Source organism: Cololabis saira, chromosome 9, assembly GCF_033807715.1.
Source record: "Cololabis saira isolate AMF1-May2022 chromosome 9, fColSai1.1, whole genome shotgun sequence".
In the NCBI taxonomy this organism is placed as follows: Eukaryota; Metazoa; Chordata; class Actinopteri; order Beloniformes; family Belonidae; genus Cololabis; species Cololabis saira.
This window is the reverse complement of record NC_084595.1, coordinates 36,222,476-36,239,181: the sequence shown is the minus strand read 5'-3', so window position 1 is coordinate 36,239,181 and position 16,706 is coordinate 36,222,476. Positions and strand designations below refer to the sequence as shown.

Sequence of the window (16,706 nt, the reverse complement as noted above, 5' to 3'; positions counted from 1 at the left end):
TGTCAAATCTACAAACAATAAATCCGCTGTTGTGAAACAGGAATGTACCTGAAGTTGGGAGAGGCTTGTAAATCTCCAGATACTGCTCTCCATGCAAAACCTGGCAAAAGAAAATGCTGCGATTTAGTGTTAAAACTTCATTACTGCCATAACTGCTCTTTTTATGAGCAAGATGGTCCCAGGTATCCCACATGGACACAAATATAAAAAAGTTGTCATTCATTTCAGACATGAATGCACATTCACTTACCTTTGTAAAGTCGATGTTTAGTCCGGGGACGGAGCTCAAGCCGCCACCCATGACCGCCGCCTGCGAGAGGATGACCCCGTACGTGGGGAGGCAGCTGAAGTCGGGATGCCCTTCATACAGGAATCTACATGAAAATGAAAGTGTTAAGTGAACTGTGACAAAGCAAGCACACATGAAGATAAAAATAACAGCACAGATGGCCTCGCCGTCAGTGTTTGTTCTCCATGCAGGTCAAAAACTAATTACTGAAGCAGTGATTATCATTTATTTCCGTTTAAAATTCAACACGGGGCCTCCTTTCAGAGACACCTTGAGACGCGCGGGGATACGCACCTGAGATGATCTGAGTCCTTGGTGGACATGCCGACCCCCAGCGCGTACATGATGCACTTGGTGTGGTCGTAGCTGAACAAGGTCGTTGGGATTTTCTGTCCCACGGCTTCAGACTGAGGAGAGAAGAGGACGTAGGACACCTTATTGTGGTTTCTCAAACGCTTGTTTTGCTCTGCATGTCAGCTCCTTAAAATAAAGCAAAACTAAAGTAACCCAGAAAAAGAAAACAAGAAGATGAGTTATTTTTTTCCCCCCTTAATTCAAAGAGGTATTCTTTATTCAAGAGAGACATTTTTTTGGAGTGGCTATGTGGGGTTTTGGGATTAGAAAAGCAGATGGTTCTTTTTCTCTCAGTTAGAAGTCTCTTTTCGATATAAAGACTTCTTAAAATATGCTTTAGGAGGAATATTTTCAAATGTAGATCTGTTTTCTGAGCAAAACATATTGAGCTGAAAATTATAAGAGTGCCATCCCTCAGTTAAAATAAACCGAGTCATTATCTTCAGAAATATGGCCGTGGGTCTCCTTGTTGGTCACCGTCCACGGCACTTAAAGTTGAGATTCACAGTCTCAGGGAACATAAAGAAATTATGCAATAAAAAGGCTATTAATTTCCACCGGCTAGACTGCAAACAAAAAAGCGCCGGTAGATTTTGTTGCCTTTTACTCGCATTCAAAGCTCATTAAAAACTTAAAACATCAAGAATGAAAAGAAATGCATGAGCAAGCAAAACCAGTTTTAGCATCCGCGCTGGCACCCGACTACGGCGTCCAGGGCTCTTTAAAAAAATGGGCTCAATGGAGGCAAGTAAAAAAGCAAAAACGTTAACTCTAGGTAGTAAGAAAATTGAAAACGACTAGAAAAACTGCCAGAAATGTAATAAATATTCAAATCATCGAGCAGTTTCTTTGACCTGTGATCATTAGCTGTGTTTAGTTTGAGGACAAGCAGGTTCTCACAAAGTCTGGAGTTATCAGAAGTGTGCTCCGGGGCCAGATGAAGAATCAGCACAATTTTAAAAACCAGTCTTAATTTTGACAGGCGGCCAATTCAGAAGTGCCGGGGAAACTGAGCGACGTTTGATTTGTGCTCTCACTTGTGTCAACGCCACCTGAAACTGGGCAGCAACCTTTGAGCAGAACACTACGGTTGTCATCTGTTAATGTCAAAGTCACAACTGGGAAAAAAAAAACAAAACCCAACGTCTGTAAGATGGAGCCCTTCACTGGAGAGTAAATGTTTTACAGCGGTCATCGACCCCAGCGCGGGGTCATCTGACAGAGCTCTCCCTTCACTCAACACTCCAGCTGATCCTGTTTATTTTACACTTTCTATACGGCTCTTTTTCATTCCCCGCACGCCTCCCTACGAATTACATATTTATGTCCATCTGTCTTTGAAGTCTCCTTCCTTTTCGTTCATCCTTCTTTTCCACCCTGTTGCCCGTATAGACTCATACATTTAGTATTGCTTATATTTTCTGCATGTTACTTCTGGAAACCGTTCCATGCAGGGATTTACTTGTAGTTGGTATCCGTAGCTGGTTTCACACCACGTTTGCACGATTTAAAAAGACAAAAAGAAAAACACCATTACTCCCTGCTGGTCGACCACTGACCATAAAACCATAAAACCATGGCAACGTAGGAATCTGCTGACTGACGGCATCCCGTTTGATCAAAGCAGCACTTTCCCCATTTGTAAAAGGTTTATTACATACTAAATAAGGAACGTTCAATTTTAGGACTTCAGACGCTCAGTTAAATGTCACTTTCCCCAAAACAGAGTTATAAAGAAATGTGTTATTAAAAAGGAAATATGAAATTCTCTCTGTTGCTTAGATCCTCAAAGTCCAAAGAAAACATCAAAAGGCTCTCAAGATCCTGTCATAGTCCTATGTGAATGCTAAAGAAAAAAGCACTATTGTACCGACACTTCAGGATCTTGACACAATTAGTAGCAATAATAATAATTTTATGAATTGAACGAGTCAAATAGAGCTGAAAAGGGGCTTTAAAAGCGAGAGTGCTCATTTATGTCAACTACTGTTAGTAAATCAGTGAAATAATCTATTATAATTCATCTGGTAAATCCGTGATTATCATAGCTCTGGGGCAAAATGACAGTCACAGCAGTCCTGCAGTAGCTGATCTGGCACATGCACAGCCACAGCGCAGAGCCTCAGTTCAACCAAATAAATAAATAAATAAAACTGCTTAGCGAAATGGCATGATTCACACTCTGCATAACATTACCTCTGGTCAGAAATCACCATAACGCTGGCCCTCTGGAGGCCTCTTTTTAATTAAAACTGCTTTAAAATACAGATGGGGGAAATATTGTGCTTTCAGAACCAGTTTCAACATTTCTTTTGATTCCATGTCACATGTTCTCATATGTTCACACAGAGATTAATGCCACAGCCTCTTGAGGGTAGCAGGGAAAACAGAAAAAAGAAAGAGCGAGCCAATAATCCGAATGAAAATACAGCTGGAAGCAGAAGTTAAACATTATGGTTTAATGTTTCCCGTTGACCCCATTATAGGTGCATCCAAGAGTCAGGCTAGGACCAACATCCTGGGTTTCTGTCTGCTCAGCAGTACAGACTCATTAATGAAAGTCAAAAAGACCCGTAAAGTGTTAATCCCTCTGCTATTCAATGTCCAACTTTGTGACTTGAAATTAAGGCTGCAAAATGACTATTATTCAACCGTTATGTTCTCGGTTAAGTCATTAATCATTTTATGCATGAAACTAATTTGAAATTAAAAGTCTAACTTGTGCTTCAATAGTCAGAAAAGGAACTTTAATCAATGCAGCAAACGAAAGAAAAAGAATAAATAAGAACAGTGTGGCTTGTAGACTGTATGTTACAGAATCATCAAAAACAAAAAGCAAGAGTGAAGCAGCATGATGTTAGACAAGACTACTACATCCGTAAGTCGTGCACAAGCCAACCTAACAGTATCGGACAACTGGACGGCTCCTGCAACTGTTGTGCCTTCATCGCAGCATCTTCCCTGAATGCAGGAATATGCCCAACTTAGGCCATCTGCTTGAAGAGCAGAGAAATAATGAGATGAAGAAGAACTGGGTTGGTTTTATGAAGAGTAAAGATGGTACAACAGCTCAGATTCACATTCACGCCAGCTGGATGGACAGGCTCCTTAACCGTCTCACACGGCTGTTGTGATGGAACTGAGCTGCACGTGGCAGCGCTCATGGAGCTCTGATCCACCAACGTTGCCATGTGGAGATAGATCCCCCCTCTACACCGCCACTCCGCTGAATCTCTGCAAACGGACCACTCACTCCAACAGATCCAACTATCACCGCTTGCAACTATGCTGCACAACTTTTATTGGCTTTTTAGTTGACAGAGATTCAAACAGAGCTTGTAATGTTTTTTTTTTTAGCTTCAAACATGCATTATACAGTGAGGCATGTCTGATATTTTACTTGCCCCTGCTGTGAAAGCAGCACAGATACAACTCTGAATAATACAACACAGTTCCTTCAGCCTGTAATTAACCCGCAGCCTCTCCCAAACATAATCTTGTTATCTTTCTAACAGCCTCCTTCATAAACTTAAATATAAACACACGCCACTTAGGACAATTACACACCTGCAAAGCGGGAGAGGTGCATGATAAGAAATAAGCACAAGCGCAGCAGCAGCACAGCATGGATTAACTGAAGTAAGACGTGCGCTGCATACCACTGGGTCAAGGATACAAATGCAGCTTACAGAGTGTGTTTGTGCAAAAAACACACAAATATTAAAATATACACACACTGCCAAGTCTACTGAGGACACAACGGTGATGTTTGTCTTGAGGCTACAGTGCGACTCTGTTCCAAATCCCATTCGGGAAAACACCAACACACACAAACACACACACACACACACAAACGGACACTAATGCCCAAGAGTGAACGTGCATCATGTTAGGGAATTGTATCACGGTTTTACTAAACCATGCCAGCAAGTTTTACTAATGCATCACAGGATGTAAAAACAGTACTTTTTTTTCTTGTTTTTATCGTAAATTAAAACCATGATGGCAACATCGTCCAAACAGTTTCCAAAACATTTGCAGAATTTAGCCACAGAAAGAAGTACGGAGTCGGTTGTCTAAGTAACACAAGCAAGAGATGCGAACAGACTCCTGCACACAACCAGAAGCTACTTTCGAATATGAAATGTCCATGTGGATAATCATTTCATGATTTTACTTGTGGCTCAATGTTTTATTTAAGCAGCTCAGCCATATGTGAGCTTCATCTCCTCAGCACCAGTTACGGGAACCTCAGAAAGTGGAGGAGCACCTATCGAGGGATCACCGCTATTCCCTCGTGCTCAGACTTTTTGATGCTTTTCATTTTAAAATCCAATCTGAGATGGAACTTTTTGTGTGTGTGTAATCAACTTTTAACATTTACAGGAGATATCCGAGCATGTGTCATGTATGGGGTGCTGCCCAGAAGATGTATATAGTTCTTGACTCGATACTGTGAGTGTTAATTAAAGAATAATGAGTTGTCATGTCTGAAACAGCGAGAAAGTTCACAGCTGCGTACTTTCAGAAGTCATTATATGGCTTTCCATCTTCACGCATTCTGGCCAATAACACCCTGAATGTAGCGAAATGAACAGTAACAATGAAACGGGCGGGAGGCGCAAGATGAAGTTTGGCTCTTTAGTGAATACAGTCATATACAAAAGTTAGCAAGCCTTCATTTATTTCAAGAGTTTAACATATCAGGAGGTGTGCAGCAGCTTCCTTGATGCCATTGTGTTATGACTGTACACTGCAAAAACTCAAAATCTTAACAAGAATATTTGTCTTATTTCTAGTTCAAATGTCTCATTTTTAGTAAAAAAAAATCTCATTACACTTAAAACAAGACTCATCACTGGAAAAAACAACAATTTTCACCTGTTTCAAGTAGATTTTCACTTAAAATAAGTAGAAAAATCTGCCAGTAGAACAAGATTTTATTGCTTGTAATTAAAAGATAAATCTTGTCCCACTGGCAGATTTTTTCTACTTATTACAAGTGAAAATTTACTTGAAAATAATAAATAATTCAAATAAGTTATTTTTCTGGTAATGACTCTTGTTTTAAGTGTAATGAGATTTTTTGACTAAAAATTAGACATTTCAACTAGAAATAAGACAAATATTCCTGGTAAGATTTTGAGTTTTTGCAGTGTACAGTCATAACACAATGGCATCAAGGAAGCTGCTGCACACCTCCTGATATGTTAAACTCTTGAAATAAATTAAGGCTTGCTAACTTTTGTATATGACTGTATTCACTAAAAAGCCAAACTTCATCTCGTTTTTGCAGTGGAAAAATCCAAAGCTCTTCTGTATGTAGAGTGAATATATGATAGAAGTACTGCTGTGTGAGTGTGTTTTTGTAAATATTGTTAAACCTGGATAAAATTAAAAAGGTGATATAAAAGTAGAGACCATTTACTACAAATGACTAGAAGCTGTTACGTCATGGGGTTTTCTTAATTTCATGTGTGTTCACTAAACAACAACATGGTGCAATATGTCACGCCTTATTCATATCGGGTTGTAGTTTTCTCATTTTAAGACTTAATGGAGGTCCAGATTTATTTATGTTTTTGTAATACCTTAAACATCTGCACTGAAAGAGGGTACCAACTTTTAAACATGACAGTACAGTACGAAGCCGAGGAGGTGGAGCGCAGGAAAAGTATTTACAAGATGACTATCGTATGCCATCTAGAACTGGAAATTGATTACAGCACAAACAAAAACAAAACTAAAAAGTAAATCTGTAAAAGCTAACAAAAACTCAAAAATGTTAAACATTTAAATAATGTGCCAAGTTAAGCAAGTAATTTCAGATGAAACATGATGCAACTTGTGAAAAATCTAAATCATTCAAGGTTGTTTAAATAAATTGATAAAATAATTAACACATAAAACAGAAACTTTGCTACTGCAGGTGTGTGTTGATAAAAGTAGTTGCTGTATAATACACGCTTAAATGACTAGTGTGTTACTTTTAATTTTCAAATAATATTGCAGATTGTCCAAATACTGTCTATGTAGTGATGATATCCACTCAAATCCTTCATTATGACCAAGTGGACACCCTCCTCTTCCAGTGTTGTGTCGTAAACAATATGCTTTGATTTCCATAGCGTGTGTTTTTTTAAATGCTTTTTACTCAGGAACCACATCAGACTAGGTTTCCTGCTGGGAAAATGTATTTCTGTGTATTTTCACGTCTCCAGATATAATTCCCTAGAAATGTTCCAGTTTTAAAGAAAAAATGATTCATTATTCTCGATTTTTTTTAATCTATTTTAATATACTCAAAACAGTGAGTTGTCTGTTTTATCAACAGCTACAGAGTTTTGAGTCGATCTTGAAGAGCGCTGAACAGCCTACTTCAGTATGATGACTTTTCAACATTTGAGTATGTTCGCATCTGTGCAGCCTTCAGTGAGTAGTGACTGGGGCACCAAGTGTTTGTTTTAAAAGGTCTAATGGATGGATGATGGATGGATGGATGGATGGAGTCGTGGTCTGTACAGACGACTGTTGAATAAAGCATGCAAGAGAGAGAAAACTATGATTTTTTTTTTGTAAATGATTTTTAACACTTTCCAAGAGCAGCAAACAGCTCATATATTACAGTCACAGAAAGAAGCAGCAAAAGCCGTGTCTCCACTCACAGGATTAATCCCTCCAGACGCCACAGAGGCTGCAGCTGCTGTTGGATTTGCACCAGCTTCGCTCTCAGACTCCACTCGAGAAAGCACAGTCACAATCGACTCCAGAGACTCTGCACAGGAGGTGAGAGGAGGCATCAAATGCAGCAAATGAGGTGACGGATCAAATGATTCTGATTAGACCTCCTGAGTGTGAAGCTGTCAACCATGCAAATATGAAGATACTTAAATAAAGCCACGCAAAAAAAAAAAAAAGTTTTCATTTCTGCAAAGAAGCTCATTGACGATCCTCCTGTCACCTAACATTATGTATGAACTTCAAACATGGTTATACTAATCCAGGTTTGAATTGTTTAAGCATGCTTAAACATACTGTTATCGTCTGATTTTTATTTCTCCACAACAGTTGGAGGGTTTATTATATTAAAGACTTAATGCGCAAGAGTGCTAAAGAAATTACCTTCTTTAGTCTTTTTCAAAACAGTCCAATTTTAATTTATTTTGAGAATTGGACAAAAAAAAAGGCTTTTTTAAAAAAAAAAAAAAAGGATTTATCAAGTTGCTGTCACACCAAGAAACCTTGATAAGTGATTAGTAATGTTAGAAGCTTTTATCAAAAAAAAAAAAAAAAAAAACTAATCAGAAATTTAGAGGCCAGAGCATAATCACTGTAAAATTATACTGTAAAATATATTCAGGGCAAAACTTAAGAAGATTTCAACACAGTATGAATTTTAATCTGATCAAGATGAAGCCTGAAAATGGTCAGATGTAAGATCCGGGTACATTAAAGATAAATTAAATTGATTCTGTACTAAAACATCAATAAATGTCATACTTAATGCTTTGGGCTGTGCTGTGTGTTCTTTTGAAAAAAAAAAAAAAAAGGGACTAGAAATACATCCACTCAGGAAACAAGCTATGAATACCAATGCAGTTCCTGACAGCGCGTACAAAAGGACGGCGGTGGAGGCGAGCGAGCGGCAGAATCACAGAGGGACTCGGTGCCATCGCAGTTACCAAACACATGCAGCAACAAGTCTCCGTAACGCGCTACAAATGAGGCACAACAAAGCCATGCTAATGAGACCAGCAGCTCCTCCTGGGACCGCCACCCCTGTTCACTCAACATCAATGCCACCACCTCTCCTCTAACGTGGAGGGAGAAGGAGGCAGAGAAAACTAATAATTAACCTTCGTCACTCTCTTGTTTGCAAGAGACCTTTGGGCAACACTGTACTCTGCTTGGCTTCTTTCTTCCTTCTCTTTATTCTCCCGATCTCCAACATCCTTTGCTCTTTGTTGTTGCCAGACTCGCCGTGATTACGTGGGAGCTGGTAATAAAAGCCCCGACGTGGGTCTGTCGCTTGTTGAAACAATGTGCTTGAGTTTCCAAAAGGATATTTGTATTTCAAAATGGTTAATCACATCAAAATGTCAGCAAGAAAACACGTAAAAAAAAATCTGTAACTCCAGGGTTGTTGGGTTTCTTTTGGACATCTGCTTTCTGGCATTTGCGTGGATGTAACTATAACACTTTCCACGCACTAAAACATTTCTGCGGACCAGTCCGCCAAAAGCCCTGATCTGCCGTCTCAATCCGGCCATATGCACCGCTGACCTTGTACGTTAGCCGGCGTGGTGGAATTGGTAAAATCACAGATTCTGCTCCAGTCATCCCGGACGGCCTCAGGAGTCGTGGGTTTGTTCTTTTGTCTCACAATTCGGCCCCGGGAACGTTCCCACCGCACTGCACACATGGACACACACACAGAAGAACAACAGGGGTCAGTGCAGGATGAAAAAGCCCACACGTACAGTACGGGAGAGCCAGGAGCTGGGGAGTATCACAGATGCGTGCAGACATTTCCTCAGGTACACTAGTACTCACATTTACCGATCCAGCCTCCACCAACCTGAAAAAGGAGATGACAACCGAGTCATGCACCCGACACAGAAGAAATACGGTCTGTGACATTAAAAACAAGTTTACGCTTGTACACTGAGTCAAAGTGAGACCAGGTGAAGGGTGTATTTTCCTGAATACCTCGAACAGTCCTCCGTTTTCTTGGCATTGTTCATGACAGAGCCAGAGCACCAAAGGAGCAACGTACTCGGGCTTCAGAGATGCCACAAGATCTAAAAAACAAAAAGCACAGACAAACAAACACGGCGGCATTAGGACCACATGCCGCGGCTGTGAGCTAATTAATCTCATCTGAGCTTTTAGAAGCACAAAAAGGTTTTAAAGCAGCTTAAATCCTGCTTTTAAAAAAATTAATTAATAAATCTGAGCAATTTTGGATGAATACTTCTAAAAGCTGATGACATTTCGGAGCAGCCTTAAGCAGAGAAAAATTATTTGTTATGAAACCGATTTCAAAACATGTTGAAATGAAGCTTTTAATTCATTCTGTGAACCATTAAATATTCAACTCCAGACACCTTATGTGCACTCAAAACATCTGTACCCCGGTGGCAGGTGAGACGCCATCCTGCTTGACTGCAAGTCGCTCGTATTTGGGGTGGGTTGTTTTGTTTTATAACTGTATTGTTGGTCTGAGTCAGTCAGAGCCAACATATGGAAGCGAGTCATTTACCAAGGTGAGGCCATCCTGTAACAGTTGGTGCAGTACAGCGTGACAGACGCTGCTGTAGACCGGCACGGCAGGGCGGATAAACCCTTGCTCAGTTTGTTATTAAGAGAAGAAAAGAAAAAAAAACGGTCAACAAAGCTGTAGTCACAGAGCGTACACAATATGCCCACAAGGTGCAAAATAGCTGAGTTCGTTGGGTTGAAAAAAAAAAAAAGAACAGCCGTAGTCTTTATGAGCCGAGAAGACATGTGGCACGCACGCCCTACATGTGTTAGCCTTTTTGAAATTCATTTCAATCTTATTCATTGTGAGAATCCAGTTGTTAATTAACCTTTTTGAACATGGGTTAGCTGTGGATGAGCAAAGATAATGGTTGTCATTCATCCAGTAAGTTTGATCCCCAGCCTCTCCTTGTCCTTAGGCCGGATACTTAACCCAACACTGTCCCCATCATACTCAATGATGTGTGAATGTAGAGACAAAAAAGCACTAAATAGAAGACGCAGAGTGGATAGATGGGGAAAAAAAAGAAACAATAAGAGCTGTATGAATGTCTGTGTGAGTAAGATACTCACAAGAAATACATTATGGAAAACCACCACTTTAAATCGAGAGCTGACAAATTAAAACCCTTAACAGCACTCGGAGCTGCAATGTTTTCATCTTGGTACTTGGAACAGCAAAGACTTGAATATTCAGTGGCTCATTTGAACGTCAGACACAAGTGCATGTTGCTTCAAATTTTGTAAATAAGCATTACATTCTGATAAAAAGTTTGTTTAATTCACCACATACAAGTCTCTGCAGTGACGTGTTCCGCCTCATCTTTCTGCTTACCTGGCGGCATGACGGTCTCCGTGAGGCGTGAGCCGGCAACGGGAGCGATGGTGTTGCAGCGGATGTTGTACTTTTGTCCCTCGATTGCCAAGGTGTTAGCTAGCCCCAGCATGCCCAGCTTGGCAGCGCTGTAGTTGGCCTGGCCGAAGTTTCCATAGATGCCTGCAGCCGAGGCCGTCATGATGATTCTGGTCACAGACAACCCCAGGCAACAAGTCAAAGTTAAGCCAAAGTGACAGACATCGCTGTGGAGTAATAAGAGACTGTGACGCCGCCCCACACATACACAAAATGCAGCTGGGCTCATTTATAAAACAGCTCTATAGATTGAATTAGAAAGCTGAAAAGAAAATTGGGTGTGCAAGCAGTGTGCATTTTAAAGGGTATACGACTGTTTATCATTGGTAGAGAGTAGCAAGTTCTAAACATTTAAGAGTGTAATCCACGGTCGCACGGAGAGTTCACCTCTGCCGAGCAGAAGCGTCGAGGTTAAACATCGACGCCACGTTAACTTATGGAGACATCTGTAACACCATCTCGCTGGTCAGGAGAAAGCGGTAATTCATACTGCGGCACGCTGTCCACGACAGTGGAAACACCAAGGGACTGACCACGACAAAATACTTTTCACATCGATAACTTTTACACGTTGAAATCTCTGAGTCATTTACCGAGGGAAAATTTCAAACCATCAAGGCTTGCGACACGAAGCACATCTTTCCATTTTTACGGAGCACTGAACGATAAAATGTTGCATTAGTGAGCTAGCACGGAGAACAAATACGTTCAATGCGTGTGCGTCTCCTTGCTTTCACATAGTTAGAGGAGTAGAGTCAGGCCATTGACATTTCAGCTTTCATTTCTTTGTGCCACGGCTTTGCCTTTGAATGCTCCATTATTTTTCTTTTCGGTTACTGCACACAAAGATTGGATTCCAAGATTGAGCATGAAGACTGCAAAACGTATACAAATTCAATAAAATCTGAAGTGATTATTCTCTTTGTCTCGCCAAAATAGATTGTTTATATGAACATTTTAATGTCAAGCCTACAGGATTATATTAAAGCATTTCTTAAAATTTTATTTAGTGATGAGCTGCTCTCAACATAATTGAAAGGACACTTTCTGCAAAATGCTATTTTCTTCTTACTCATTCTGGATGAAGCGGCTTGTGTGCAGGGCAACACTTAATATAATAGCATTAATACAGAAACGAAGCAGACTGTTCCTTCAATATTGTAGCAGAAAACATCCACACCTCAAAAAGTCTGGATACATTTTGAATTGTGAGAGAAAATCAAATGGTTATTATAAAATTGATAACTACTCAAATCCAAAGAGCCAAAAATGACAAAATGAAGAAAAAAACAAAAAAAAAGCTCAATTGTTGGATAAATGAATAAGACAATATCTATCATATCAGGATGTCTGTCATATCTTCATTTATCCTGCATGGGTGGATGATTTCTTTAGAAAATAAGATACATCATCACTTCTTCAATTCGATGTAAATTATCTACTGGATTTTTCCACTTTTCGCTCAAGAAGCCTCCCGTGAGGGATGCACGGATATCTTAAACTGCTGATATAATTCGAGAACGTGATGAATATGCACGCACATTTCTGTTATTCACAGATTAACCTTTGGTGCTGCAGAACCCAATTCACTTTTTTGGTTAGGCTCAAGTTCACAGAGGTCTGCTGGATCCAAACCCGGATGGACGGATGCTTTACGCCATCAGACCAACATATATAAGGATATCAAGAAACAGCAGAGCCAGAATAAACATGGATTATTACCTATAATATATAATGTGTACTTTTTTGGTTCTTTAGCTTGTCCTCAACTCACACTTATTTTGATTACAGTCCAAAAGTATATCTGCTCCAGACTTTATCACCAAGTAGGTCCAAAAAAACAACATAAAAGAAATTAGCGAATTACATTTAACCAATAAGACAGGTAAAGCATGCACCAATGGCTGTTGCTAGATTTACTCCTTACCTGCCAAAATTTTGCTTTTTCATGTGGTTCCAGGCAGCTCGAGTCACCAAGAAAGAGCCTCTCAAGTGAACTCTCTGAATGAGGTCTGAAATCAGAGGGGAGGCAAATGCACAGTAAACATCAACATAAAACACTACACATTTCTCTTATTTCACTTTAGTTTCACGTGGAGCACAACCATCTGTTTCTAAGGATATAAGCTACCAGCAATACAGGCTCAAAACGAAGAAAAACAACAACAAAATATGTTGTGCATATAGTCTGGTGGTTTGACAAACAAAATAAAATTATTTGATGGTATTAAATGAAGGGAAAGTAAAATCAGAGAGATTATTTATTTACCCCAGTCCAAATCACTGGTCCTGGCAAATGATCTGTCCCGAAGAATTCTAGACAACAAAAACAAAGGAATTTAAGTATTTTTGGCTAGTGAGCAAAAACTTGAAGTTGTATTTTGTACATTTATCGTACCTCACACTCCTATTGTAATAAAAGCAATTCGAAATGCATTTGTAAAACCAGATAACGTAATCAACAAAAAAAGTCTGATAAATGCTGTGGAATCACTTACCCAGCGTTGTTTACAACAATATCTGGAAGAAAATATGATATAATTAAATATTTATAACAACATCATCACTTACAATAATCTGATATTAGCACTTCAAGCATACACACCTATTCTTCCAAATGCATCCAGGGCTGTCTGGATCAGCTTTTCCGCATCTTCTACAGAATCTGTATGTGCATGAAAGGAATCATCACTTCATCTTATTCTGATGGGTGAGCAAGAGGGTGTGGAGGTGTGTACATCTTTGTGAGAATGTGAGGCAGATGTTTATGAAGATAGACAGTTGCACAGGTTCTTCACATCCCTCTGTGTCGGTGTACACATATGTGTAATTGATGGCCTGGGATTTATGTTTGGGACTTTTGATGGAGGTGAACTTCCAATGCTGCCATGTGGCTTTTCCTTTGCTGTTAAAATCAGAGTGGCTCACTGACCTGACCTGTTGTTACAATCTGTGCACTTTTGTTATTTTTCTTTCTTTTATTTTGCTTTGCTTTTAATTTTATGGCATTGTTACATTTTAGTTGTAATGTCAAAAATATAAAAATCTTTAAAAATAAAGTTTAAAAAAAGAAAGGAATCATCACTGTCTTAAGGTGTGTGAACTTAAAGGAGGACTGTAGAAACTGGTTCTCATTAGTTTAGGTTTAGTTGCAGATTTGATTATTGTTGTTCATGCTTGAATCTCTGGAGGGAAACAATGTGCACAGCCAGTTTTACATAATATAATACATCAGGATTGAAACATATTACAAACTTGTATGTTCAGCAGAAAGTTGATAGCCTCCCTCAAACTCTCAGTGTGTGGAGTAATGATGTGTGGCATGACATTTTTATTGATTGCTGGGCTTCATTGTTTACTGCAAAGTGGATACAAAAGTCTGCCTCAAACAAATGTGGCATGCTCAAAATTACAAGTGAAGCATGTGTCAAAGTTTTATTGTGTTCTCTAAAACTAGATTGTCTTTCCATTGTATGTGAGAAGAACAAAGATGAGGCTAAAGATTGTACATTTATCTTCAACGCTCACAACAGTGTCCTCAGTGAATTAGACAGACTTACAGAAATCAATATCAGTTTTAGTCTGCTCTTACATAAATGACAAACCATTTGGGAAGCAAGGCAGAAAACGGATGGAGCTAGAAAGCAAATACAGAGGACAGGAAAGGACAAGAAAAGTGAAGAGTGTTCCATACTTCTCACCATAGTTAGCTACAGCCTTGCCTCCCTTTGCTCTTATCTCCTCCACCACCTTATCAGCCGCTGCAGAACTCCTTCCACCCCCTTTTGTGTCTGCCCCAAGGTCATTCACTTTATTGCAACAAGAAAAAAAAAAGATTAGCAATAACAAGGTCAATTCTGCAATTATTCATAAGAAATTAGCTTAAGAGAAAGCTGGAGAAAAAGCTGATTCCTTATCCAAGTTAACAGCGAGTTCAGTCCAGGCCACAGGAAATTTTATCACACACTTTTTTGACAATATCAGCAGCCATGTAGAGTTAGGATAACACTGCTGTTGTGGTCATTACAATGGCCAAGTCTCAAAAAAGTTATGAAGCACAATTTACTTGAAATTCCCACATCCACATAAAATATACAGGACTGTCTCAGAAAATTAGAATATTGTGATCAAGTTCTTTATTTTCTGTAATGCAATTAAAAAAACAAATTACGGTTTACAGCTTAAGATTCCCAGAATATTCAAATTTTTAATATTACTGATCATCGTTTACAGCATAAGAAAACTCAAATATCCTATCTCAAAAAATTTGAATATTCTGGCTGGGAATCTTAATCTTAAACTGTAAGCCATGATCAGCAATATTAAAATAATAAAAGGCTTGCAATATTTCAGTTGATTTGTAATGAATCCAGAATGTATGACATTTTTGTTTTTTGCATTACAGAAAATCACAATATTCAAATTTTCTGAGACAGTCCTGTATATAACTCGCTATATTGAACCAGTTTTCACATTTTTAAGACTGCCATCGCTGTACCCACAGTGACTTGGAAGAATGTTTCTAGTAGCAAAACTTTGGTAAGTATCATTGCTAGTAGTAGTAGTCTGTAATAATCAATCTGTGCAACCAGACTGCAATCAAAACAGGACCATTGCGACCCAGCGGTCTTTTTATGCAGTGTGTCCTGCAGGTGCAGGAATCTTGCTTTCATATAACACAGAAAAATATGGCTGCTATTGCTGCAACCACAGCTTTGGTGCATGTCTGGATCGAGGTGAATGATATGAATCTATGGAAAAATAAAATTATTCCAAGTTACTATTAAACATACATGATTGACAAATCATAAAAATAACAATCTTGAGTAAAGTCATATAATTACGGAAGAGTATTAGGGCCATGCAGGAGAAAAAATATTTGAGAGGGGAAGATTTTTTTTCATTGTGCACTTCGAGAAAAAAGTTGAAATGTTGAGATTAATGTTGAAGTACAATTTAATCTCAACATTTCGACTTTTTTCTCGAAGTGCACAATAAGAAAAAAAATCTTCCCCTCTCAAATATTTTTTCTCCTGCCTGACCCTAATACTCTTCCGTATATAATTCCTGTTGGACTAAAACAAATAACCAACTATATTAGAAGCTACAATGATTCACATTCAAGCTTTAACCACCCGTCATATTTTCTATACCTGTTCTTTAAACACTTTTTAATAATACAATTTATTTACCAACTACTGAAGCCCCTCTGGCAGCAAAAGCCAATGCATATTCTCTTCCAAGGCCTGTGGAAAAGAAATACAGAAGAAAATGAACTAAAAACACTTTTTCAGAGTAAGACCCCCCTTTAAGCAGCCATCGTGATTGCTGTGCCCTTTCACACAATTTCGACACAGTGGTTCTTTCTACGCCATTGCAGTGTTTGTACTTTGCTCCCTATGCTCTTTATAACAATATATATTTTACTGGCGGAAAAGAATATGATTCAAGATGTATAATCTTTACAAAGCTGATTTATTTGATTACCTTTATGACATGGTGACTTACATATGTCGGATATCTATTGCTAGTCCTCTGGCAATCAAAAATAATTATACATGTTGACAGCTGGGCAGCTACTACATGTAGCAACAGAGCAACAGAAATCAGATTCATACACTGGCTGCTTTCATTACTTGTGTTTTTAATGCACTTCATTGCAAAAATCAACACTAACACGTTAGCACTTGGAGCTAACGCTACAATTTAAGTGTCAATACAACTTAAAGTCTTGTAGACGACGATTTTACCTCCTCCGGCGCCGGTGACAAGTACAACTCTTCCTTCAAATGACAAAGACATCACGCTGAGACACTTTAAGATTTGGGATCAGAGCTGAACCGACAACAGCAGCACTGGAAACTGACAACACGCCACGAACTACAAACT

At 39.0% G+C, this 16,706-nt stretch overlaps 1 protein-coding gene across 1 annotated transcript in view; it reads right to left on the bottom strand.

Annotated features, from left to right (window-relative positions):
• hsd17b4 (hydroxysteroid (17-beta) dehydrogenase 4) overlaps positions 1-16,706 on the bottom strand; it is a 26,480-nt gene extending 9,774 nt beyond the window's left edge. Inside the window, exons 1-15 of the mRNA XM_061729415.1 lie at positions 16,568-16,706; positions 16,010-16,063; positions 14,519-14,626; positions 13,423-13,482; positions 13,316-13,337; positions 13,087-13,133; positions 12,745-12,829; positions 10,740-10,927; positions 9,353-9,444; positions 9,197-9,221; positions 8,927-9,055; positions 7,309-7,418; positions 584-696; positions 251-374; positions 49-100 (exon numbers count right to left, since the gene is read on the bottom strand). Coding sequence (XP_061585399.1) covers positions 49-100; positions 251-374; positions 584-696; positions 7,309-7,418; positions 8,927-9,055; positions 9,197-9,221; positions 9,353-9,444; positions 10,740-10,927; positions 12,745-12,829; positions 13,087-13,133; positions 13,316-13,337; positions 13,423-13,482; positions 14,519-14,626; positions 16,010-16,063; positions 16,568-16,619 — 1,261 coding nt within the window. The 5' untranslated portion in view covers positions 16,620-16,706. The remainder of the gene's footprint in view (positions 1-48; positions 101-250; positions 375-583; positions 697-7,308; positions 7,419-8,926; positions 9,056-9,196; positions 9,222-9,352; positions 9,445-10,739; positions 10,928-12,744; positions 12,830-13,086; positions 13,134-13,315; positions 13,338-13,422; positions 13,483-14,518; positions 14,627-16,009; positions 16,064-16,567) is intronic.